Source organism: Aquila chrysaetos, chromosome 10 (assembly GCF_900496995.4).
Source record: "Aquila chrysaetos chrysaetos chromosome 10, bAquChr1.4, whole genome shotgun sequence".
NCBI classification, from domain to species: domain Eukaryota; kingdom Metazoa; phylum Chordata; class Aves; order Accipitriformes; family Accipitridae; genus Aquila; species Aquila chrysaetos.
Window position 1 is genome coordinate 24,930,530 of NC_044013.1, and position 27,098 is coordinate 24,957,627.

General features: G+C 40.3%; 1 protein-coding gene across 3 annotated transcripts in view; it reads left to right on the forward strand.

The window, feature by feature from the left end:
• Positions 1-27,098, forward strand: part of LOC115347346 (glypican-5-like) — a 403,275-nt gene that overhangs the window by 239,792 nt on the left and 136,385 nt on the right. For all 3 annotated transcript variants that reach the window (XM_030028626.2, XM_030028627.2, XM_030028629.2), the window contains one exon: positions 2,360-2,480. In XM_030028626.2, coding sequence (XP_029884486.1) covers positions 2,360-2,480 — 121 coding nt within the window. The remainder of the gene's footprint in view (positions 1-2,359; positions 2,481-27,098) is intronic.

Consider the following 27,098-nt stretch of genomic DNA (forward strand, 5'->3'; position numbering starts at 1 on the left):
TTGCGTTCTTTATCCTGGATTATAATGACATAAACCTCTAGAGAAATTCCCGTAGCCCTAACCTGAGGTTGAATGGAGAGCAGTCAGGAGCAATGAAAAGGAAAACCCTTGCTTTTTGCTGCTGTTGATGAGTTTCTGATCAGACAAAGAAATGCAAACAGAGAATCACTGAACAGACTAGTGGAGGCCATGAGCTGACCCATCAAATTAAGCTTCTCTTGTATTGCAACTAGATGATCTCAAAAAGCTTTGTCAAGTGTCTCTGTACATCTGCAGTGGGTAACCACGTGTTTTCACATGGTGAACAATGATGAGCATTCAGCAAATAGTATGATTTGTGAATAAAGGTAAGTAAATCTAAAGGCAGGTAAGGTGCAGCCGTGTTCCTATATTGTCCAAATGAATTGATGTGGATTGATACAATCTATACCAGTCTTGACTTCAGACTAATACTTTAGCTGGGTTCTTCTTGGGATATCAGTCTAGCTATCTGAGTCTGCTTGGAAGATCAGAACCTGAGCATCATTTTGGACATGCCATTGCATCGTGAAAGTTTATACTTCCAGATTAGTTTATACTTGTATGAGTTACACATCAAGAAAAATTAGAACATTACCTTTAAAAGGCTCAGTGAACAAAATATATGAACTCACTGAAAAAGGTTTTCCTTACTGTTTGTCCTCTAAATAGTATCTGGCTATTAGTGAAAACCATGATTTTTCTCAATTCTTTGTTCTAAACCATTTGTTTTTCTTTTTCTCCTGAGAAGTGAAATTTATTGAGTTTACTGAAAGGGTGGACCATTCTCAGTTCTTTCTCTTTTTAAGCCCCACCTTTTGCAGCAGGATACTACAGTATGCTTTGCCAGCAGTTTGCATAAAAATTTTTGTTTATCCTAAATGAAGTTAAGATAGGACAAATATATTTGGAGAGTTAGGTCTCCTCCCACCACATTCTATTGTCTTTCTACAATAGAATTTGGGCACTTTACTTTGAAATGCTGTCCTCAGCTTCAGCACAAAATGGTTTACAGTGAAGAATTCACTGATAGGAGAATATCTGGGATATCAAAGTATGTAGGTATGATCAAAATGAAAGATGTAGCAGGATGTTTCTCTTGACATTTCAGTCTAAAGGAGCACAGCCAATTACTACCTGACTTACAAAGATGCCAACATGGCGTCTTAATGAGATCCTCCCAGGCATGTCTGCGAGTCTAGGGGAGTTTGGTTTGGGAACAGTCTCTTGTCCAGTTCATAACTGGTCATGCAAACATCCATGATCCACTTTGTGACAAATGAGTGCTGAACTAATGAGAGTGGTTACATACAACCCTCAAAAACATGACTCGCCAAAAAAGGTTGCTCTGTATCTCTCTGGGATTTGCAGTCTTGTGGATGGGTTGAACTTAAATCATGCATGAACAGATTGATGCTAGAGCCGATACGCAGTAGTTTGGATACTTCCAGGAAGCACTGGATTCAGCATACATGTGCTGATACGTTCACCTCCTCAGCTGTCGTAAAGACATGTTCAGAAGTAGAGACCAAATGTGCGCAATCCTGGAATTTTCCCTGTGAGCGTACAAGGGTGGAGCCCCAAGCCAGTTAGGTTTTGAGAATACACTGTGGTGTATTCCAGGAAAGACTGGCAGAAACTGTTTACTCAACAGTTGGTGAGAGAAGATTGCTGGTAAGAGACAATTCATTGGAGTGTGAGAACAGCTGCTATTCTTCAAATAAAGAAAGACTTGGCTAGAGAGAATTCCTGTACATGGAACCTGGCTAGTGAGTTCGTAATGCAGATAAGGCATGGTGAGGAGCACTGGTGGAACGGCAGGTGCTGCTTTACAGTGTCTTTAGACAGTTTGATGATAAACTGCTAGTCTAGCAAGAGAAGTCCAATCTCACACTTTGATTAAGAATCTTTTCAAAATCAGACTGCCGTTTCATTGGACTTCAATCTCATGATGTTTAGTTTCTGTCTTAAATTCCCCAGGTTTCAGTAATTATGAAAGAATGATTTTTTGGAAGCTATCAGCTTTGACTGCTGCATGGAAGAACTTGAGAATGTCAGTTATAAAGTTTCAAATATGAAAATATGAATGAAAGGAACTTCTGTGTGGTTTATGAAATTGTTGGTGGTTCATGACTAGAATAGTTTGAAGTGATGAATGATACTGCAAGAAACTGTGATTTTTATTCTGGTTTGGTGTATTTAAAACCATAAATATTTATTACAAATTTCTATTCCCATTTACAAAATACTTGCTTTTTGTAAGTCCCCTTTAATACGATTTTTTTATTCCGATGGATATGGTTCCAGTCACTGATGCTTTCTTTTTCTTCCTCTTTTTCAGTTACACCAGCAGAGTTGTTTCTAATGGACTGAAGGCACAAACTAATAATCCAGAACTGAAAGTCAGAGGATTGGACCCACTCATCAGTAATTTAATTGATAAACTTCAGCACTTTAATCAAGTAAGTAATTTTTTAGGGATAAAAGCATTTCATCACTGGGAACTGAAGTTAAGTTACTAGATGGTACTGTTTCTTATGTTACATTTTCCCAGGGTCATAGGCCTGAAATAGCCATGGAGTGGGCCTGGTACTAAGGGCAACTGAAGATTCTGTTGTGCCAGCTGGTTTATGAACTCTAATGAGGCAAAGTTATTTGCCTGGAAGTTGCTCTAATTCCTGGCTGCTGTTCTATAGCTGTTGATTAACTGTCCTACAGTCCACAGTCCCGGGAACATGAAGGAACTCCTGAGCCCCACAGTTCACATGAAGCTTGTGACTAGAGTTTTGGCTGTGTGAGCGCCTTTAGGAGTCCTATGATATTCTTGTGTTGGAGGAGTATCTCCTTGTTTGTGCAGCTTCCTGGTTTTCAGTGGTGTAGATATAAACAGATCAAAAGACAAAATGGGTCTATAAGGGTGTGATAACTGAACTGTACAGAATGCTGAAGTCAGGACAGAAGGTGCTCCAGGGTGAATTAACCTTGCACCTTTGAAAACATTTCCTTGACAGGCCTTGTTCTCAAGCCACTCAGCCCAAAAGGAAAGATAACGTACCAATGAGTTTGTCAGAGGCATGATTAACCTGCATCTGCCTCTGTCATCTGTTTGGGTTCCCTCAGATGCGCTTGCAGTCCTGGTGCCTCTGCCATCTTTCAAAGCTGAATGCATGATTCTCTGGTATTACTGCTTCAGCACACCTCTTTGTGAGCTCTTAAAGTAGTGCTAGTCCAAATGAGCTGGAGCTAACAGATTTAACAGATTGATTTTCATTTAAAGTAGGCATGTTTTCTTGTCAGCTTGGAAGAATGCTTACAACAGTGTGTTCAGAGTCAGATGTGTTTGCACATTAGTCTACTCTTAATCTTTCACCATTAAAGAGTGATGGAGCATGGCGATATAAATAGTTGGTAGAAAACTGCTGTGAGATTAAAGTCCACCTTTGCAGGTGGGTTGTGCAGGAAGAACACAGGTAAAATGGGAGGAGGAATTGCTTAGTCAGGATGTGGGAGGTTGTTAAGACTGTGGCTGTGACCAGGAGTCATGGTTTGATCTCTTATTTGCTCCTGCAAAAGTACAACCCTCCTTTACCTCTCATCAGCCACTAGTGGTAAATCCATAATATAACCAGTAATTAGTGTTTTTGTTAAATCTTGCTTGGCTCTAATGTTCTTCTACTGTTCTGTATGCTGCAGTTTAGGGATTCTTTGTATCACACTGTTTAATTTAGCTTGCCATGGGGGATACAACAACCAGTCTGATGTGGTGCTTAATATTACAGTGAAATAGACATTATGTGGTCAGATTGATGAAAAGGATAATTCATTATTTATCTGCCTTTGCAGGTTATAAAGTAGAGTGTTAATTTACTTTATAAATATTAGATATATCCATCTGTGTAATAGTCTTCTATAAACACTGACAATAGGAAATAGTTAGAAATAGATTAAATTAAAAGTAGCTGTGTATTGGAAATTCTATTTCTTTGTCTGCTGTAGAAAAATAAAAATCTGAATGGTCTCATAATGAGCTGCATACCAATTTTCTTAAGTTATGTATGTTTAAAAAACAGCTTCAGAGAACACTTTTTAGCCAGAAGAATAAAATCCAATTCCTAGCTCTTTCTGTAAGTTGGAAGTGTTGCTTTCTGTTACTACTTATTCTGTTTTAGGAGAATATCATCCTTAAGTAAATGCAACTCCCATCAGATTGAGGTGCTTAGCAATAATGGATTCCAAGGGTGAAGGATTAAACAGAATACTGATTATTGCCCTAAGATGGTTCGTTCTTAAGTGCTTGGAATAATATAAATTCCTTTGATCATAATTTTAGTCAGATTTCTTCAGAGATCAAAGCATCAGAGAAGTTGCTAAATATCTAAGGCTTTCACATACAACATCAAACATGTGTAGCTGTTTTCTGCTTCTTGAATTTTCATTTCCGTTGTGATATTAACATACAAATAAAAACTGACACTGAAAAGCCAATTAAATCAGGAGTTTAAAGTGTCATCAATAGTGTGTGTAGACCGTAGATAGGAAGAGTTATGCAGAATCCCATTTCGCATTTTATGGGCAAATTGGTTTTTTTCATCAATTTGGGGGGGTTGGGGGGGGGAGGCAATACGTAAGGTTGAATTTAAAGAGTGATAAAATAAGGTATTATCTTTGTATCTTCTTAAGTGTTTGACATTTGCAACACCATTTTAAGCAATAGTTGCATATTGCATACACAGAAGCAATCCTAGAGAGGCAGGAAGCCCGGAAAGCAGAGAACAAAGCAGTGCACAGTATGTGCATCATAGGTGACTTGATGTGTCTACGCCCCAATATCCTTCTACCACTTAAGTAATACTGCTAAACTACCCAGAAGAAAGCATATTCTTGGATAAGAGAAAGATGTGCCAAGATGTTTAAATGAAATAACGTTTCTGTCTTAACAAAACAAGCTCCAGCCATGCTGCATCTATCCCTCAGAGAGCCTGGACCCGTTGGCTTTCTCTCTCAGTTTTGCAAAGGTGTGTGGTTTTGAAACTCAGAATAACCTGCTGCTAGATCAGTTTGCTTAGGTTGTGGAATACTGTCAACTACAGCTACGTTCAGATCAACAGGATTCATTTTTCTAAAAGATGTACCTTAGCTCAGCAATTCTTAGCAATTTCTGGAGCAAATCTAATCGCTGCTGTCTTCGATAGATCCTCTGCCACCTCCTGCCTTCCACTGCTGGAGCCCAGCCCTCCCTCATCATTCTGCGGCTCCTGCTGCAGACTCCTTCCCCCGTGCTGGCAGTCCCGGGCTGTGCCCCTGCGCGCTGCAGCAGGGTCAGTGGGGCCTGAGATAACGTGGGCCTCTGGCCACTGGGCTAGCAATGCAGCACGAGGCTGTGAGCAAGAGTGGCTTGCCACTGGCCATGCGGAAGTAGCAAACTATTGATTCCGTTAAATCCAGAACTGACAGTCTTTGGTGTACAGCAGCCATTTATTTGTTAGCTTCTTATTATGACTTATCCGCAAATGTTAAGAGGTTAATGACTCCATTGATCCTAAATCCCATGGACATGAACAAAGCTCTTGCCCGACGTATTATTGTTCTAGTTGGTGCATCCCAACTCCAGCACGTTACAAATAATCTGTATGCAAGTCGTCTTCCATTTCTGCCTGTCACTTAGGCTGAAATGCCACTTCATTGGAGATTATAGCTGTTCCTCATTTTTTTTGTCTGGGACTTAAATCCTCCCCACATAGTTGTTGTTTTTTTAAAAAATGATTATGCAAATAGCAGGCTATTTTATAACCACTTTGCAAAGCCAAAAGTAAAGGGAAATTTAGAGAATATTATTCAACAATTACTGTTATTTGCATCCCTGGCAGATAAGGTATTTGAAGGGTTTATTGTAGCTGCTGATTCACATATCAATAGAATTACGGAGTTACAATTTATAGTAACTTTTACTTCTAGTAATGCAAAAAACAGATCAAGTGAAGTCCCAGGTTGATTTTGAAAAACTAGCAGTTAGAAATAATATCTTTTCCTCCCTCTTTTTTGTGAATAGAGCAGATGTGAACCGCAACTGATAATAAACATAAAATCCCCCATTGTGCCTTTTTTGAGTACTACTTCTTGCCACATAATCGCACTTAAATATGTTTTAATGTTCTTCTTCAGCATAATGCTTTTCATAGTTCAAACACAAGTGGTTCTGAGGCCAAGGTTAAAAATCCTGAAGGATCAATTGCATTGAAAAGCAATGAGAATATTAGGGAAAAGTGAAAAAGCTTTGACTATAACTTTACTAGCAGGGTCGCATGGGCATTCTCAAAGGATTATCATATAATAAGTATTATACAAGTTTAACTTATTTGTCTTTTGTCAGCCTAAATCTAATCTTGACAGATTTTGAGAATCAGTGTGTTTTGCTGTTGTCAGTCAGAGATAAATGCTTAGGGCATGGCTGCAACTCAAGAAGACAGTGCAATATCCTAGCGCTTAAAATGAGAGTAATGTCAAAGCAAATCTTGCTGAATCTGGACCCACATATTTTTATTTTCCCACCAAAGTGTCATGGATCTGCCCACTGAACTAAGAAATGCATGTAACCTGAATTCCTTTTAGGTTTGTATACAAAGGATGCTATCATAGCAAAGTTTGAAGCAACAGCACTGAGATATTTCCTATCAATAATATGACCTAGCCATAATTTAATCTCAAATGTGAATTTAATTGGGTTAGACAATGGAGAATAATACAATAAATCATTTAAATGCTACTTAATTTAAAAGTGTATTTTTTTTTAGACATCTATAAAATTTATTACATTATAGAGCTTTTATATGAGATTTAAGTGGAGACAAGTTGGTTTGATTTTCATCCAAAGTTGTAGCTGACTTGGACTAAGACTCAAAATATTCTGTAATTCATTTCATCCAATGAAAACAGAAAGAAAGGTAGTAATCTTAGAAAGACTGTTGCTATATTACTTCTAGTACTTTGGATTTAAACAGCCCCAACAGGCTTAGAAGTATTATTGCTTGCCCCACACATACCTCCCAAAACCTGTAGAGACTTGTCTCTCTTACAAAACAGAGCACCTTTCCCAGAACTGCCATATGTCTGGATTTCCAAAACAGGTCCTCTTTTTTTCTATCCAAAGCATTTGGAGACTTTGGACATTTCTTCAGGATTTCAGGTGCTCTATATCCCTTTTGGAAGTACAAAGCAAGACATCTGGAAATCCCAGAGAGATTCATTCTCTCTTCAGTGGCTAACCACGCAGACTATCTGTAATTTCAGGCACTGAATTTAGTGCAGATGCAGAGATTAATAGGAAAAGACACACTGAAGGGATTGGGCCCCAGTCCTAGTTGTGCAGTGTGTACAGTGTACTGACAATCTGTGCACAGGTAGTACCCTTTCAGGGCTTTCAGGATTCATTGCATGCAGATTCTATTATACAGGTACTTCTGTGATAGTAATCCTATACGGAAATATAGGAGGTGAAAGGCTGTGTTCTCCGCACAGCCAAGGGCGTGCCTTCATACCCTGTTGAGGATGCCACCCAGCTGACCCCAAGACTGATTTCATCTTTTACAAGTAACATGGGACCCACGTCACTACTCAACTGGTGAAAGCGGTCTGTAATATGATAGAGACTGTTAATTCTTCAGTGCAGGTTTTAAATGGTCTGGGTCATAAAAGTCTTAAAGATCAATCTTGCCTCAGCTTGTCTGCAGTTCGGGTACTAGAGAGATTTTCATTGAAGCAAACACTTTGGCAGCTGTGTTGGTCCTTTTTGAATTCACATCACTATAAATGCGATAACAGCCCTCACCACCTTCATCTCTAAATGTAAACAGCAGCGATAACTGAATTAATACAGTAGTTATTGGCTGATTGATAAATAGCAGCAAGAAATGCATATACTTCAGGAAAATAAAGATAGAATTAATAAAACCTGAAACAATTATGTTTAAAGTCTTATAATGTCAGGAAAGGGCAAATGGACTGTTTATTTTTTTTTATTTCCTGCTCTGCTGTATAAAAATTGTTCACCCCTGTAGTCAAATAAACTATCATCTTAGATTACTTCATCAGTTATACAGAGTTTGATTCTCATCCTATTTTTTTTCAAAATGTTCACTCTTATTAGATTCATGGGCTGTTTTTTTTCTCCCCTGCTAAGAATCAGACATCTCTCTGCTTCCAGATATAGATGCTGAATGCTCAGCTCCGAGATAACTTACAATCTTTTTCATAATCCATATGTAATGAAACAATTCATCCCAATGCTTGAAACAGTCCAGCTTACTCAAAGACTGAGCATAATCTTTCTCTGTGTGGTCTTCTGTATGGTTTTCTATTTCTTAGGAGAGATATATATATATGTACATATGTAATGTACGCTGTATAAAAATTTTGGAGACATCAGATTGCATCATATCTGTGATTAAAGCAAGAAGAGTTACATATATGTTGCCAGCCTGGGAAAAAGAAACAAAAATCTAGTAGTAATTTAGCTCTCTTTTGTTTCTTTAAAGAACCTGGCAGATTTCTGTCATATACAGTTCGTAGCAAGTCATCTTTGGGTCCATAGCTTTTTGCTTTTGTAACATATTTTCACATTGACTTGTCAATCAAAGTTGAGAAAATGCATCTGCTGTCTATTGGGAAAAATCAAAATCAACAAAGACCCCACTTTGCAAAGCAGTGTATCACACAATGGTGCATCAGGATATGGTAGTATATAGCAGACTACATAGTAATGGGGATGCTTCACTAGGAAATAAATACTTCTCACAATAAAGGCTGTAGTTCTCAGGCAATTAAACAGAATGTAGTTTCTGATTGCTTAGGAGCATTTATCTGTCAGGGCTTCCATTAGAAGGAGTAAAATTCACAAGAAGTATATTCAAACAGTGGGCTGGGATATCTGAAGTCTGTCAAAATCCTGTTCTGGTCTTAGGTTTCTGCACACTGCTACTGCTTTGAGACCACTAATTTGTGGCCCTTCCTCATTTCTGACTTATGCATCCCAGGGGAGGCTGCTGGGGGAGCATGCACGGGGAGGAGGCGTGCAGAGGAAGGAGCAAGGACAGGCTTAGGGCTGCAGATGACTCTGCTGGGCTCCTACTGGAAAATACACAGATACAGCCATGAAGGAAGAAAAACTCACTCAGATTCCCTTTGTCTGCGTACCTTGAGGGGCAGATAGAAAAGCAGACTAGCCGATAATATTTCAGTCATTAGGCTGTTCATCTGGAGATGTGGGATCTCCTCGTTCAAGGCTGGGCAGCTCCAGTCACTGCTCTGTGTATGGTGGTTTTCTTCTCTCATACGCCCTTATGTTTTAAAAAGAGAAGGAGTTTGGAAGCTCTAACCTCGGTTCTGCTGTGGCATTAAAACTCCTGTCAAACCCAGAAGTTCGTCCATGAATCAGAGCAGGAGAGCTCTTTCTAGTCCAGTCCCACTGAAAAAATGTCACTGGAGTATTGTTTTATGGAAAGCATATGTTAATGTTGTAATTTATTGCTAATTGAGGTACATATCATCGCTGGTTGAAATCAGTGTGCTTTTGCTGGCCTGAGGTCTGCAGTTATTTGTTTGGTTTTGTTAAATATAGTGACTTGAGATATAATTAAATACTTTTAATTAGACTTAAGAAATGTCTTTTCAGTATTAAAAACAGCACCAAGATTTCAATAGAAGCAGAAATCGTGTGAAATACTGGCTCAGCTAAACTAAAATGTAGCATTTTAAAATAAGACAAATCTGAATCTCAATGTAAATCCAGCATATCTTATTATATGCTAGCAAATATATAATGCTAAAATGCCCGTTTATTATTCATGTGTTGTGTCTCAGAGTATGCTGTGCTATTTGTCTTGCAAGCATTTTCAGAAATTATTTGCCCAGATGGACCATTGTATGTGTTTTGTTTTGCTCATTGTGGGAAATTAGTCTTAATAAATCAAAATCACATATTGAGTCACAGTAGTGACTTGAGCCAAGTGGGGGAGAGGGAGGGGAGAGCTACCGTTTCAATCTATAACTGAGCCAAAACATTTCACATATAGAAACACATAGTTTGAAAGAAGACTCGTATCTAAAAAAAACCAAACCAACAGTATGTCCTTTGGCTTGAGTGCCCAGTCCTAGTTGCAGCTGATTAGCGAAACCTGAGCTGATACTCTTTTTCACAGACGAGCTGAAAAGTGTTTTGGATCTTCTGGTATAATGGCTGCAAGTGAGGAGAGGGTCAAGCCTTGGAGGGATCTTCCTTGGCCTGACCGGTGGAAAGCGGTATGGGAGCACGAGGCCGGGCACGGGAGCGCGAGGGCTGGCGTGGGCGCCCAAGGCCAGGCAGGAAAGCAAGGCAGGGGCGGGAGTATGGGGCATCTAGGAAGAGCTGGTCAGCCCTGGGGGCTTGGGATTGCTGTGCAGGGCTGGAGGCAGCAAAAGGGAAACTTTTCCACCATTAATGGAAATACTGTGGTTTCTTGCCACCCCACAAGAAATGCATCACTAATAACTGTTGTCTTTGTGGTATAAGGTGCTAACCAAGATGCATACTGTTGTTACTGTTCAACAACTGTTAACAACTGTTACTGTTTTTGACCAGAAATGCCCCTTTGTGGGTGTTGGCAGAGGGGAGGAAGCGTGGATCTGACTGCTACATTAGCCTATTTGTTTTGATGGTAATTAATTTTTTTTAAAGATAGAAAGCCAGCAATTATTGAATTAAGTAAGGTTGTCATACTGAAATTATAAATTCTCTTTTATGTAAATATTTATTTTGTTCTATTAGCCCATCATCTTTTTCTGATCACTCTAATAATTGTAAGTCGTATACCTTGTTTTAAGTTATTATCATTACAAGTGTGACTGTGGTATTTACTTTTGATCTCATTCCTGAGGTACGATAATGTGCTTATTTTTGGAGGTGGTAAGTTTAGCATAATAGGAAAGAAAAGCAGAGATTTATGGGCTGATCATTGTTTTCTTTAGGGTAGAGGAAGGGTCTTCAAATGACTGATCATTGGCCGAAAGCAAGAACAGGGTCATTTTCCTCTCTTTCTGCTCCACTACTAAAGGGAGGAGACAGGTAGAAAAAGCAGTGTAAGAGAATAAAACTAAGGACTACCTAAAGCGCAAACTTAGTCTGTAAAGTCAAGTGGATCTGTACCGCTGGTGACAAATGGATTAATGCTACTAAAGTATATTGCCCCTTCCCAGTTAAAGCAAACAACTTGTTTCCAGCAATAATTTGGATTGCATTGTAGCACAGGTTGATGAATCCGGAGAAGCCCCAGATCAGGTGTCCCTCTGAGAGGTTTCTCTTACTAGATGCCCAATAAGGCTGCCTGCTGTGGCTGCCCGATGCCACTCCCAGATGCTTCCTGCACAACCCAGAAGCAAGTCATCGATAACACCGGCAGCCCTCATATTTAGGCTGCTAAACCGGTTCCTCCGTGGCAGCTTAATGTGAGATGGTTCATACTTGTCTGCCCAGGGAAGCAGTCTTTAATATGTCTCCTCGCTGTATCTGTAATGCATAGAGAGGCTAAAACCTCTGAATCAGTTTGGTGCCGTTTGTATTCATGTGATCAGTCATGTACTTCTTGGAGGACAAAGTAAAGAAGAGCTCATGATAGGTGCGAGGTGAGGTTAGGCAAACTTCCTGGTGTCACTGTCTAGTCTCTAAAGGAGAAAATAGGGCCATGAGCAAGCATCAGAGGAATGCTTGATCTGCACTCCTCTTCTATCAGCGTTCATTTCCTTACACTTTGGAATTTAGAAAGCAAGCCTAAGTATTGGAGAGAGGCCGTGTCAGGAATAGCCTTTCTCTTCTACTTAGGGAAACATTCACAAGTAATTACTAAAATAGGAAAGGCTGAAGGAAACAATCCTCTTGTTTCAGGCAGAACCGCTACTGTGAAATAGCATTATTTGTCAATTTAAAGAAATTCCATCTTACAATAGACCTGGTTTGCTTCTGACCCTGTCTTACACTTCTTTGGTGTTGTACATAATAATTTTAAAGGTTCAAGTATATTACATCACACACCCACCTGATCACGTGCACATCCCAGAGCCATGCTGAGAGTAGTTCACCAAATCTAGAAGAGATCCTAGGACATCAGACTCACATTTTCCTCATCTCATCATGAGCTCTTCTGCCAAGTTGGAATCAAAAAAGCAAGATGTATGTAGGTGCATCAACCTAATTAGTAAAATCAAACAAATGCCAGTTTGGCACGATCATTGCCGCTACCGCTCTTTTATCAAAAGCATGATGCAGTTCTTGAATGTCCACAGACCTCCTTGACCTTGCTTTCAGTGTGTTCCCCAAAACATCAGGCATCTCAGCGCTCTGGGTGCTGAGCGTGATGGCTGGCTGGGCTGTACTAGTGCACTTTTCTACTCTCTGCCCCACAAGCAGGCCTGGGAGGCTTCTTCCATCCTGACACTGAGACGTGTCTTCCTTCTTCCAGCTTTCAAGTATAGCTATTCCCACTTCTCCAGGGAAACACTTCTCCCTTAATAGCATTAATTCTGTGTGGCCGATGTCCTGTTTTCTCCATTACAAAAGCTTGATACTGCACATTCATGTCTCTCGTCAGAATTCCCACGATAAACTTCTCATCAGATACAAAAGGCTGAGTCTTTCCTGCCCACTTGCTAACACTAACTGCAAGAGAGCCGTCTAGTAGTAGGGAGAATCACTTTTATTTGTAACTGTTTGCTTCTTAATTTTTATCTTCTTGCTTTTGGGTCAAGACTTGGAGATTTGCAAAGAATGTAAGTTCAGCTAACACGAAAAAGTTTAGTGGGAATTCTACAAACCCTACTGCACTCTAATTTTCACCATCTGTTACTTTTACAAGCATTAGCTAGGCTTTAAATGTCTTACTTTTTTACTGGGCTTTCTTATCCATATTGAAGTGTTTTGTCTCTGAAAATCAGCCTAGTTTAAGTCCATTTTAAAATAATTGTTAGGTGTATTATTTAAAAGCACCATGAACATTCTTCAGCTGAGTATATTAGCTGATTTCATTGTACTCCAGACAGTCTATGCAGTTTGCTCCTAACTCAGTTCAGTCCTGTGCAGGTATGAGGCCAGCATGTAAGCTTAAGAGGAGAACATAGCAGGGAATGGAAAGAAATTTCTTTGGTCATAGGAGACTATGGCATAGTTTCCCATAAACATTGTTCTATCAGGATTGTTAGTGACAGCAAAAATCAGACAAAGTTCTATCAGTAACAGGTTAAATGCACCAGCACACAGTAAGGAACCAACTCCACACCAAAGCCAAAGAAGACAGACCGAGTGTCAGAAAACCACACAGGGACTTTATCTTTAAGGAAGGTTAAAATTCACTTTCAAATAGAAATGTCCTACAACCCTGTTGTTCTGTCACTTGATCTATGCATACTGTCCTGAACAGGAGCAGAAGTTGCTTAAGGATATGCAGCACCTGAAAGCAAATAGCCACGGCCCAGGCCTGAGCTTTGGGCAGCACTTGGAGCAGGCAGCTGCAGTGCCTTGCAGATGAGGGCTTAGGGCTTGTGGGAACATTCTTTATATGGCTCTAGGGGCACCGCTTCTCACAGCTGCAAGCCACTAGGATCAGCTGAGACCTGAGTTTCCCAAGAGGCTGGGGACCCTGCCAGTCACAAAGGAAAAGTGTGGCTTCCTGAAGTAGCAGGTTTTCCTGGTCCTGCAAAGCTCAAGGACCAGCAGAAGCCCTGTCTGCCCAAATGGTGGGTGGTCTTCTTACAAATTGTCTGTTCAGTAACCCCAGCTGTGCCGTGGACTGGGCGGTAGTCTGGCATTAGCTCAGCACAGACTGAGACCCAGGGTTATCTGTTAGTGTCCAGTCACCATCTGGAGAGTTGGTGTGTTTGTCTGAGATACAGTATTAACCAGACTCTCCCCACCATGCCTTTCCAGGTTGATACCTCGAGAGGTGACGTTTTATCACTACGATACCCAATGGCTTCCCTCACCTGGGAGGTGAAACACTGGTAGAAATAATGATAGGGAAATACTGTGCATCTGCGTCTTAAATGCAAACTGGGACACAGCTGAGTTGGGTGACCTTCCTCAGCCTTCTTTAAAAGTCTAGGTCCAAGCCAATATTGTATGCACTGGCTTACATGGTGCTTAAAGGACAAAATGCAGAGAGCCCCACAGAGCACTTATGTTAATGGCTGTCATAACTAATAGTCAATGGATATTAAGGATTTTTTTCAAAATGCATTAGCAATAAGACTATTTTTAGAGGCATATATTTTAGTTCTAATTCTTCTATCATCTTCTACCAGCATTTACCAGAGTATAAAAGTTACCAAGGAGTAATAGACAATTTGAGGTTGGAAGGGATGATCTGGAGATAATCCAGCTCAACCTTCTATGAAAGCAGGGCCTTAGATTAGATTATCCAAGGCCCTGTAAAACCAAGTCTTGCCTAGTCTTTTTACAAGGGCATGTAGTGCTAGGACAAGGGGTAATGGCTTCAAACTGAAAGAGGGTAGATTTAGATTAGATGTAAGGAAGAAGTTCTTCCCTGGGAAGGTGGTAAGACACTGGAACAGGTTGCCCAAAGAGGTTGTGGATGCCCCATCCCTAGAAGTGTTCAAGGCCAGGTTGGATGGGGCTTTAAGCAACCTGGTCTAGTGGAAGGTGTCCCTGCCCATGGCAGGGGGGTTGGAACTAGATGGTCTTTAAGGTGCCTTCCAACCCAAACCATTCTATGATAATTCCAGTGAGGGAGATTCCATCTCTTCTCTGGTGCCCCTCTGCTTTGTGTTTGTTTGCTTGCTTGTATCTTTGAAAATAAGTACACTAGTCTTGAATGCCTCACTTCTTCCTGTTTATAATGTTCTCAAGGTCCAGCTTGAATTCATAGACAATAGTTCTTGGGCACAGAATAGGCACTTTATACCTTTATACACTGGAACATATTTCAGTGTATAAAGCAAGAGCAGTTATATAATAACTTGGTAGTGGGATACCTGGAAGTTCCTGCTTCCTATAGGAAAACATCCAAAGGAAATGACAACCAAAGTAAACAGCATGTCTCCATATCTTGCATGAAGCAGATTCCTGTTGCGAGTCCAGCCTGCCTGGATTACCACCAGTAAGGCTGACATAAATAAATGGAGAATACTGGTGAAGCAGCAGCCCGCTCGTTTACAGAGCACAGAATTTGCATACACTTACTGGCTGTAAGAAAATTGACTACTTTGCACGTGATTCTGAGAAAAGCCTGGGGTATTACAGTTGGGAACCATTTGCTCATTACTGTTCTTTTGAATAGCAATGAGGTGCATGTAAGAGTCTGTATGCCATGGCTCCTGTGCTTTTGCAAATGTGGCCTACTCCTGAGCATAGATGGGATTTTTCCTACCTTTAATTGTGATTTCATGGCTGAAAATGCCACTTAAGAGATTTGAGCTCTGTAGTCCTGAAAACATCCAGGCCCTCAGTTTCTGTACCCCTAAACACCTCAGGCTTTGGCTAGCTGAAGTGTCTTGCATTGCAAATATGATTTATTTACTATGCACTGTTTAGTGACACCTACAATCTATCCTGCTTCCTGGGACTGTATGCATTTTAAATGAGATAATACATTTATTTCACTTGCCTTTTTCATGCATCTGAAATGAGCCTGTGCCTCAGTGCAGTTAAGTGGGAGTGGATCTATTTGGGGCTGAGTATTCCTAGTCCCAGATGTGTCATGGATGAACTTGTCATTATGCAGAACAGTCACCCAGGGGACCACCAATTCCCTTCAGAAATGGGTAGCCTTGGTATTGCCTTAACACTAATAGCAAAGTGAAAAATGAGAGGCAGTGAGTAAGACAGTGCCACTTCACATGTAGGAATTATACACTTTCATCACTGTTTTCTCAAGCTTGCTTTTGAGCTGTGCAAAGACACCAGTCTTCACTCTGGAGCAGTCATCCCATGGAGAGTCTGTTATCACCTAAGTCTCATGAAAGTGCTTCCTCTCACCCCAAAGATTTGAGAGTTACCAGTATTTAGCAAGCATGAGTCACTCAAAAACAACTGCAGAAGGTACCTGCCTTGTTGCAAGACAGAAACTGGGTTCTCTGCCTCTTACAGCAACTGAGAGCTCACAAAAAGTTGTTAATATAGAAACATTGGTGAGTATTCACAAAGGGTAACTAACATTGGTCTAGTAAAGCAAACAAGACCCAGCATGTATAACCATGCTCAAGCCCAGAATCAATATTTACGTGTATCCCTAATGAGGTAAATAATTCCATTGGCTATTCACACTGTGTATAATTATAATTATATGCATGTTTGGGTGAAGCCCATGCTCAAAAATAAGAGAGATACAGGGCCTGGTGTAAGCCTTCTGAGGTTAAACCCTTTGCGTAATTGTTGGAGAATAAGACTCCTTCTTCGAGAGGGTAAGTCAAAATCTCAACATTAAGGCTTTTACTCCAGACCACCCTTCTCCATTGATAATAAAGGGGATCTAGGGAGGGTCTTCTGGCAAGGCTAGCATTAACCTTTGTGAGTCCGCTATCATTTATCCCCCCAGTTTTCTCCGTACCAAAAGCCTTCATTCAGTATGGCATTTAAACACACAGGTCACTTAGCCATTGTATGTAGGTGCATGTAGAGGTGTGTGCTTTTTTGATGCCTTAGTGCCGAGTATGCTCCTGCACAGGTGTTTATGCATTCCAGGCTCACGGCAGCGTGCACACCACATCACACCATCCCCAAAAGAGACAGGGGTAACAGGTTTAAATAGTTTTGAAGCAACCACAATGTGTCCTCAGTCTTACACAGTTCAGTCACATCTGAAGATGAATTTATGTAGGCCTCTACATGCTTTTAACATGTGTAACTGGAAAAAAAAAGAAACTGATGTACACATTCTGTTGTTTCCAACATTTGGAAAAGAAGGTTTCTAGCTCTGATTTATTAATAATTCTGATATGGAAGATACTTTTTCTATGTGACGAGGACTTTTCCACAGTTATGGAAGTTTGTCTAATAACTAATTCAAATGGATTCAAGTGATAGTCAAATTTGAACACAGCTTTTAATAGCCGGAAGCAACTAACTAGAACATAGCCTACTGATATGAAGCATGTAATGTTTTGGATCCTGCCATATGTCCCGATACATATCAGCCTTGCAAACAGAATCAAAAAGTGCTCAACGTCATTTCAGGGCTCTGTGTCTTGTTTGCTCCTTTCAGTACCTATAAGAGGAGCCTCTCACAGCAGAGTTTTTCAAAATGACGTGTTCATGGGAGCGAACTGGCAGACAAACAATGTAATTATTGGATAATATAATGAAATATGACTTGTGCTTCACTGCAGTAAAATGACGCTGAACCATATCTGATGTGGCATTTGAAATAAGAGAATCTAATAATATTAAATGGATTTCAGAAGGGTAAATGGAAAGCTTGAGATTTGTCTTTCTTAGGCCGAATAATTGGAGCTGGATGAAGTCATAAAGAGAGGGGAGAGGGCCACAGGCTGCAGCGAGCTGCAGGCACTTTGAACCCCTTGATGAAGCTGACCATTTGTGCCAGTCACTCAAATAAAAGTTTAATATTAAAGAGCTTTGTTGCATGAAGTTCTAGTCTCAAGGGTAATTTTGAGTCATGCAGCACAGTACAGAAGTTTTAACTGTGGTGTGTAAAATGAATCACTTCAAGTATTAAAGTTCAATTTTGGACTTCATTTAGAGTGTTTATGAACCATATGAAGCAATATTATCCTTTCTTATTTCAGTTATTGGTTAAAATAATTTTTTAGATTTTTTTTTTTTCATCTAGCTTTGCTGATCACTTCTAAGTACTTGGTTAACTAAAAATTGCACAGCAGTTACCAGACACATAAAATATTTTTTGTGTTGGTAATATATTAACTAATAATCCAAACAAAATATAATACATTGCTCCTTAATTCTCAGACAGTCAAACAAAACTAAATGTATTTGATTTATTTTGAAAACATGAATAATTACTTTTTGGAATAAGAAGTTTCTGTTTAGCTCCTAAGTGTAATGGTAAAAACCAGAAAGTCATGAGTGCATATTCAGGAAATGGGATTAGCTGGTAATAAAGCATTTCAATTCAAAGGCAAAGGAAAAGCACTTTACAATTTCAAAAGTAACAGAAGTAAGAAAAGAAAAATACTAAACAGTCCAAAGCAGAAATTATGATATGTAAAACTCAAGAAGAAAAGCTAAAGGTGTGATGTAAAACCTGCGACTGCTAGGGCCAAGGACAGTAAGAGACTGTCTTATCTTGCATGCTGAGGTATACTATTAGAGAGCAAGTAATAACAAGGCAAAAAGTATCTCTGTGCAACGCATCAGTTCAAGTAAATGCTATGAAATTCTTGGCTGTGTTCTTTGAGGAAGCCAAAACTGTCCTGTCCATCTGCCTATCAGCCTGCTCCTCCGGCAACATTTTAAAGGGATCAAGTTCAACCACATTTCCGTAGCTGTTTTTTTCTGTGCAGGAAGTTTGTCTCCTTGCCGATTCCTCCTGTTTCAGAAGTTTTTGGACTACACTGACATGTTAGCACATATGGCAGTTTGATTCCTGAGAAAAGATTCTTGGAAGAAATGCCTGAGAATGATGCACTAAGCACATAAACGGGGGCAAAGGATGCAGGGCATTGTGTTCTTCTTATGAATTGCCTGTACGCAGAGTTTTAACTGTAACTCTGGTGTTGCACTGTTTTGATTAAGCCAGCACAGTTTTTTGTGTGTGTATGCTTTTTTTTATCAATTCAGGCAGGGGAAAACTTGAATGACTGTAATCTGGGTTTAGCTAAAATAGTTCAATATGAACTGTCAAGCTGGAGGTAAACGAGTGAGCAGGAGTTAAACTGTGTGCAATTGCTGTGCAACCTGCCGTTAGGCTCGTAGCAATTTCAGAAAGATCATATGATCAAAATGCATTAGTTCCTTCTGGCTGGTACACAGAGAGAAAAAGAAACAAGATCAGTTTGCTGGAACCTAAAATCCAAGGAAATTCTGGTCTGTGGAGAATACCCCAGGGGACTGTTTGAATCCTAGGGAAGATTTTAGCCACCTTTTTCTATGGGGGATTGGGAAGTGGTCTAAAAAAGAGCAAGTCTGGTCTGGTCTCTATTAACATTATTGTCTGGGTCCCAGAGAATGTCAGCATGATCTGGCTGTGGAGGTAAAAATTACTGTGGACAGACTGTAGAGGATGAGAGAAGGCACCAGAATATTCAGTCTGCTTTTTAACTCTCTCCTGCTCTCATTTTTTCTCCTATCCCTTCAGTCTTCCCAATCCTTGCTGTAAATGAAACATTTAATTTTGCCAGTGGTAACTGGGTGACAGAAGAAGGGTGGAGCACAAGCCCCGTGTGTGTGAAGGAGGCCATATGTTTGTGTGGGTGAGGGCGAGCGTGTGGACATGCTTCTCTGTAGAAGATTCAAGTGGGATGAAAGTGCAGTTTTTGGAGGATGCAGTTTGGGGGTGTGGTACTTCACTGCAAACCCCAGAATTCAGGTCAATCTCAGCATCACCCCCAAAGGTGTTTCTTATCATCCCTCTGTTCCTGTTGTAGCAACCATTCATAGTGGTCGATAATACAAGTTTAGGCAAGCTGAAGCCTCAGGGTCTGTCAGAGGGAAGAGCAGCAAATAGGAGATTTAGCAAATTCACACTTAGTCCCTGGCTTCTGCCTTGGATTCAGATTAAACCCTTGACGATCACAGCCACAAGTACCTGACAGTTATATTGCTGCAGCTAAATCAGTCAGGTTTCTTCCACCATTTTGTAAGCCCTATAAGGGAGGTGGGAGAAGGCAGCGTTAGTCTGGCACCTGGAGGGGAAGATGGCATTGATTTCTTAAAGAACACGAAATCCCGAGAATTCAAACATGCCGTATTTTCACCTTCCAGTCCAGGACTAAACAGGAAATAGCAACATCAGCCCTGGAGACATGATACTGAGGAAGAGTTTTGTTTGTCTTGTTCCTCCCAGTCCCTCCCTCACCCCAAAACATTCTTTAGCACCTGCAAGTCCACAATGCTTGGTGGCAGTTCATTCTTTCATTTTAGGATGCTGTTCCTGAACATGGATTTATCCAAAGTTTTAGATGTGACAGAAATCAGATGAAGTATCTACAACAGTTTAAACAGGTTTCATCTTATCTGGACTTCGGTAGCTTTCAGAAAGCTGCCAGCTGTAATCTACTGTGTTGGCATATATGTATGTGTGTATATGTTTGAGTATGCATACAATTTTGAGCATTACAAGTTGAAGACAGCAGAATCAAAAGCTAGTTGATCAGTCAGACTCTCGTGTGCCACTTAAAACTTTGTCAGTATGTGTAGTTACCTGTGACTGTGATATTGGTGTGATTTTTTCTTCCTCTGTCTCTGAAAGAAGACAAGTTGATGGCTATCAATGAAATATCTCTTTCTGTCATCTACTATGCTTAGTTCCCACCCAGACGGTTCACTCTGGACAGCAGTGACTCCCATCATGAATCCTCCAAGCCTTCTGCACTTCCATGTTTGGTACTTGACCCTTAGAAGGTATCTTATCCCTTCCACCTTGCCCTGTGCTCATCTTCACATGTAGTTTGTAATAACTTTTATTGCAAATTCTAGGCAAGACAACATCCTCTCTTGAAGGTTTATAAGCTCACTGATTGTTTTGGCTGGATGTCACTTTTTGGAGCACTGCTCTTATCTGAGACGAAAGTCTTAGCTGCATCTGATGGAGTTGCTCAGGTTCATTTGTTGCCAGGTTCCTGCTGAGGATATTATTGTAGCTCTTGACTAAAGCAGTGGACAAAACTGTCCATTCCCGTTTTTGTATTAAAAGATGACCTCCCAAACACAGTTTGCCAAGGTTATGTGAACCTAGATCTATAGGACAGGCGGTATTGTACATGGCAGTGGCAGACAGAAGGTCTTGGCTCAAAGCTGCCCTTTGCACAAAGATTAGCAGGGAGCAACTTCCCTCATCTCCTCCAAAGAAGCAGCTGAGGGCTGTGTTTTTCGTTGTGAATACTGTTTGAATTAATATACGCACTACAAGTGCTCTGCACACCCCAGTGTGAAGACCCAGCATAATTGGCCTTATGGTATTTTAATAAAAGGTAGTGGTTATTTTTAGTCTACAAGCAGGAGTTTATGTTGTTGTGTGCTCTGGGATGCCAAATTTCTAAACATTTTTGTGACTTAAACTTTACCCTTGCAAAGGCTGACCTTTACAAGGGTGCAGATCTGAAAAGGATTTTCTGTCCTTGAGATCTAGCTCTTTCAGGCCTCTTGGGAGTTTTTAGACACACTTATTGTTCTGGATTCTTTTCATTTAAAAAGTGTAGAGGGCTACACATTAGTTCCTTGCTATTCTCTGTTGGTCTGCCCTATTCAATACTCATTCTGCAGTAAGATTTTACTATTTAAATTCTGGTTTATGCAGCATCCCTTGAGCTAGTTCCTGTCCAAAACTGAGAATTGTGTGGCTAATTTTGTGTGGTATCTTTAAATAGGGACATCTTGCAGCTCATTATTTTCTTTGAAGATGAAGGTTCCCTTCCATCTCTCCTCAGACTGTAAGGTTCTATCTTTAGGCAAATGAATGGCTTTCAAGCTAAAAGGTTGGGTGGTCTGGTTGAGTTGGGGTTTTTTTCTCTCACCATTGCAGAAAACGTGAAATTGCTGCTGCTGTTAGAAAACAGATAATCTTTTTCATGTATAGTTGCAAATGATTCATGTTCTTTTAATAACAACTGAAAAAGCTAGAAGGAGGGGAAATAGTTGCAGCAGGAATAACAAGGAAAGTTCACTGGTCAAAATGCTGCTCTGTCAGCATATTCATGTATTAGAAGCTCGATCATTTCTTCTAGAAGCTAGGGCATAGACCAGAGAAATCTTTGTAGCAGATGCCCAAACTGAAGCAGAGCATCAGGGAACTTCCTTTTACTCTTCGTCATATTTTGTAAGCAGTCGATGAAGCCTGAGAACAGCGCCAATTGCAGTTTGTCCGCTCCATGGGACTGGCATTCAGGTACAGGGTGAGTCAGAAATTGCCTGCTCATCTGTCAGTGAGTGAACAGGTCAGTAAATAGCTCAGATCATCCTTCCAGTAACTTTTGAACCCATCAGTCATTTCAACCAGTGTTTGAGTCTCAGAAAAAATTAAGACCTTAGAAGTTTAAGGAGAATAGGTGTTTGGAGACTGAGATCCAGTTCAGCGCCCCGCTGACAGAAAGGCTGCAGGGTGGGCTGTGTTTTTATATCCCAAAGAATCCATGTTAAGGGGAAGGAATGAGAAAGAGGGCTCTGAGTGGCCCAGCTGCAAGAAAAGCTTCACTCAGGTCTCATGCCTCATTACATATGAGAAAATCCAGCCACAAAACATAAAGCCAAAGGTAATCAGGCTAAATTCTGTTTCCCACAGAACATCTCGTTCCATTTGCGCCTGTGTGTTCAGTTTTGCTTTCCCTGTTATACTCAGCAGTTTGGTGAATAAAAATGTAGATAAACTTCCCTATTTTCTAGCCTAGACAGTGAGAACAGCTAAAGTCCTTATTGCCAAAATTATAAGCAAGTAAACTCTATATGCCTGTGCTTACCCTCTCCAACCATTGCTTTCTGCTGTCTCTTCTAGGGGACTGTAAATTGATCTGCAGCCCAAAACATAGAAGATTTGTATGTTGATTATTGTATTTGCATAACTGACACAGTAATGAGTAAGAAGTGTTAAGAGCTTCACTTCATTGAAAGAAAAAAAAGGATCTCTGTATTTTTCAGAGCAGAATTTGAGTTTCTCACATAGTATACAGCAGCCTAATATGTGATCTTGGACAAATTGTGTGGTTAATGACTACTTGATGGAAGTTAATGTCATTTAGGAAAGGCCTTGCCGTGCTGAGAACGGCAAATTCCCAGTGCTTCCAGAAAATATAAATTAACAGGTCAGGAGGAACCCCTATCTGGATGTCACCTTTAAGTTTCTGTACTCTACTGTGGATTGTTCATTTTATTGAACACATCATTAAACATAAATGATTATATTGTATAATCAAGAGGTGATGTCACACACTTGACAGCTGTCAGCCACGTGTTTTGTTTGTTGGACTGAATGATTCTGAATTATTAATGTTTCAGATGCCACAGAGGCTGTTTAATGCTTTATATGTAAGAGAGCTTTGTTAGAAAACTCAAAATATAGCTACTGTCTTTCACATAGACCAACAGTGTGGCCATAATTAGCAATGCCAAATTATTGCTATACACACTGGAAATGTGCTTCATAAAGCCAGCCCCACATAACTGCAGTTCCCAACTTACAATAAAGCAGAGCTGAGTTGTTCAGACAGGGGGAAAAAAAAAACCAAAACAAACCAACACAACCCCCCCGAGTTACATCTTGAGATACTACGGCTATGAGCTTCTGCTCAAGAAAGCAGTTATTGTTGCTCTCTAACTTTTGGGGCAGATTTGTGCTACCCTGAGCTGCAACAAGAGTTTGAAGAAGCCCAAGATGGGGAGAAGATGAAAGTGTCTGAAGCAGCCTTCAAAGTCTAAGCAAATATTCCTGAGTGTTTTGCCAGTTGAAACATGATTGTTTTTGTAAGTTCATGTGCCAGTTATTTGAATAGCCATCCTCTTAAACACTGATTTAATGGCTTGATAATAGAAATCCATTCTTTTCATGGTGTTTTTGTGAAAGAGTTTTTCACTGTACAGAGCCAGAGAGAGACTGTGGTGAGGAATGCTATTGCTGAAGTTGTCCAACGATACAACTCTTTCATCTTTTCACTAACCAGTCCTCCTTGCAGGCTGGCTCCAAGTCAGCGGGGCAATCTCTGCTGTTGGGCAGGGAAGCTCTGGCTGAGGTTTGGTGGTGGGGCATATCCTCATCCTGAGCTAAGAAGCTGTGATGGGCTCTGGGGAAACTCAAATAAGTTGGTGCTTGCTTTCTCGTGTCTCCTTAATATAGGAGTCTGTGGCGGTAGCCAGCTATTCATGAAGTCAGTAAAGTAACTAACAGAAGTGCGCTCAGTGCTAAATTAGGAATAAAATCAGGGCATGAGAACATTTCTGGTTCCAGAAAACAGCTCAAAAAGTGCCTCCTTCCTAAATAACTAATATGATATATCAAGATGTCCGTTGTAATCACAGTTGCACTGGGAGCTACAGGTACATGACATGTTGCTTCGTAATACGATATATTGAAAAATTCAGAATCCGCAAAAGTCTCACTCTGATTCTCTTGTACCATTTTTCTGAACATGTCTCTGAGTATTAAAATAGAGGCTTAGGACATAGATGCTAGAGCTCCAAACCATGTGCTCACAGTTAGAGCTGCTTCGGTTTTAGAATTACATTTCTTTAGAAAAGAGTCATTTTCAGTCACACTGAAAGTCAGAGCCACATATTTGATTCAAAGAAAGAAGGAAAATTCAAGCCTGCTGTAATTACATTTTGGGTGTTGGTGACATTTGACAAATTTGCCTATTGCAGATTAATGGCAAAGGTAGGGTTGGAGAAGAGGAGATGAAACAGGGATAGAAAACTGCCTCACAAAAGGAGGCAAGAGGTTAGCCATAAAAAAAAAGAAGAAAATAAGAAACAAAAAGCATTTCAAGTGGGGAAAAAAGCTCTGAGTTTTGATGAATGAACTGCCAAAGTTTCAGGAGTTCAGTTTGCTGAACATGCACAGGTTGGGAATGCACATAGGGACTCTCCATTGTGTCTGAACCTACAGCCCCCTATTAGAAATCTTGTGAAAACAAGTTTCTTCACAATGTTTCAATACCTCTGTTTCTGGCAGTTGTCCAGCAGCAGGAAACACAAAGGGAGCAACGGTAACATACGTTATCTGTGTGCATGTTTCAGTAAATACGTACACGCAGTCCTTCCAAGTTTTTCAGTTTCCTACACATTTTCGGGGATCATTTGGCATTTGCCAGTGGAATAGGGGTCTTTTCAGGATACATTGGTATTGAAGCCCTACAATTAAACCTGTTTCACAAAATGTATTCATTGTTTGTCCTAGGAAAAGGAAATGCTTCAGAGAAATATATAGTTTTGTTAAAAAAGGGGGTTCCTTCCTTTTTTTTTTTTTTGGTAGCTATTGTTTTATTAATCAAGCAATCCCTAGCCTTTGCACAGAACATTAACTGCCAGCTCCAGTTCCTGTGTGGGAGTGGAAAGAGCCTGTGTGTGTAAAGGGCCTGAAGTCTCCACCTCTGCCCCACAAAGAGGAGAAAAGTCGCATCACAGAAATAGTGTTTTCCTCCAGCACTATGTTCTGTGGGAGAGTGGTGAAGGTGGCCTGACTCAAGAACTGTTTTCTCCCTCTTCCTTCTGTCCATTCCTCAGGACAGACAGATCTATCTTAAATTAAGGTATATAAGACACTTTTAAATACATTGTACAGAATGTGTATAAACTGGTATAAAAAGGGAGGAAGTGGAAATACAAAGCCTCAGTTGAAGCAGAGTCACGCGCTGAAGATTGTGCTGTCAGATGGTAAATGCAGTTAAATGTAAATAAAGCAGACTCTCTAATTACGATTTTGCTGATCCAGACAGAAATAGTTGGTCTTTCCCAGTCCCTGAGAAAGGCTGAATAGGTTAGTAGTGAGCCTTATCACCACAACTTACAATGATGATGATGATGATTATTACAAAATATTCTGTAGCAGCTTGCTGAGACAGAGCCTGTAACGGCCCATTCACTAGCGATCAAGTAAGTCTGGGGACTCAATATCCTGATTTTTTTTTTTTAAATGTCCATTTATTTAGTCATGAGTGTCTTAGTATTCAGCTTGAGGAAGGCAGCCTCGCAGGAACTGGGTAAGTCAAGTGGAAGCAAAGGATGATTACGTGGCAGAGTTGGAGAAGTATTCAGAGTGGGTATACAAGACAAATGAGAAGTCAGTTTTAATTTCCATCTTGGAGGCAAACTCCTGGTGTTCCCAAGGACAAGTCTCTCCTTCACATTATTTCCTATTCTGTAACAGACAGATAAAGAGTACCTTCCTTGGGTGTTACTAGGGCAAGTGAACATGAAAGACCAGCTGTTACCTCAGAAGGAGATCTGGAGATGCTCAGGTACCGCAGGTTGCCCTGCTGATGTTGCTGGTCAGAACACCAGCTGTCAGACGCATGAGCAGGGGCTGTAAACTGATTGCAAGACTCCTTCATGCCATAATTCAAAATCTCCCCACCATGTTTGCATTAGGCTAAATTTGTAACAGCCTCACTAGCAGTGAGTGTAAATTGATAGCACCCTCAGGTCTCCTGGGAGCAAGAAACACAACAAGAATGCAGTGGAAGTGTAACTTTCTTGCTTCCTCTGGGATGCTGTGGACAAGACTTTTTACTGTGCATAGGCAGAATATTATAGCAACAAGGCAATAGAGGTTTTTAAGGCTGAAACCTGAGACATACTGAAAGTGAAACCTGATTTCACAGGAATTTGATTGTCTCTGCTCAGGCAAAATGGGATTTTTTCTAAAATTTATCTAGAGGCTCATCAAATACATTATCACTTCAGTCTAACTGAAGGCTTTGGAAAAAAGGAAGTTGGACAAAAGGCTAAAAGCAAAAAAAAGCCCAGAGTAAATAGAGAATTAAGGATCATCATTTTTCACAGTGAGGATCATTAGATCATTCGTTGGAAATGCAATTGAAGTAAAGGATAATATGTTCATTGGAAAGATGGCTGCCTTTATTTTTGGGTTAGAAAGCAATAGTGGACATTGTGATAGATGAGGAACACTGGCCTGAGAAGATGAGAGGACATACGTTTCATAGAAATCACCTTTTCTTTGCCAGAATTTCTGACCCTCTTGTAAAATTCTAAGCTACTGTCCTTGAAAACTGGGGTTAGAGGAGTAATTGCACCTTCCTAATTTACAGTATGCCATGATATCCGCTGGACCATTTGAGGGAGAGGACTATTTTTACGACTTGTTTATTGCCTTTTAGTAGTTCATAATCCCATTGTTTTAAAATGTTTCTTCTTAAGAAAACATACTTCGAAATACATATTTATTTAGAGAAAAATGTCCCCT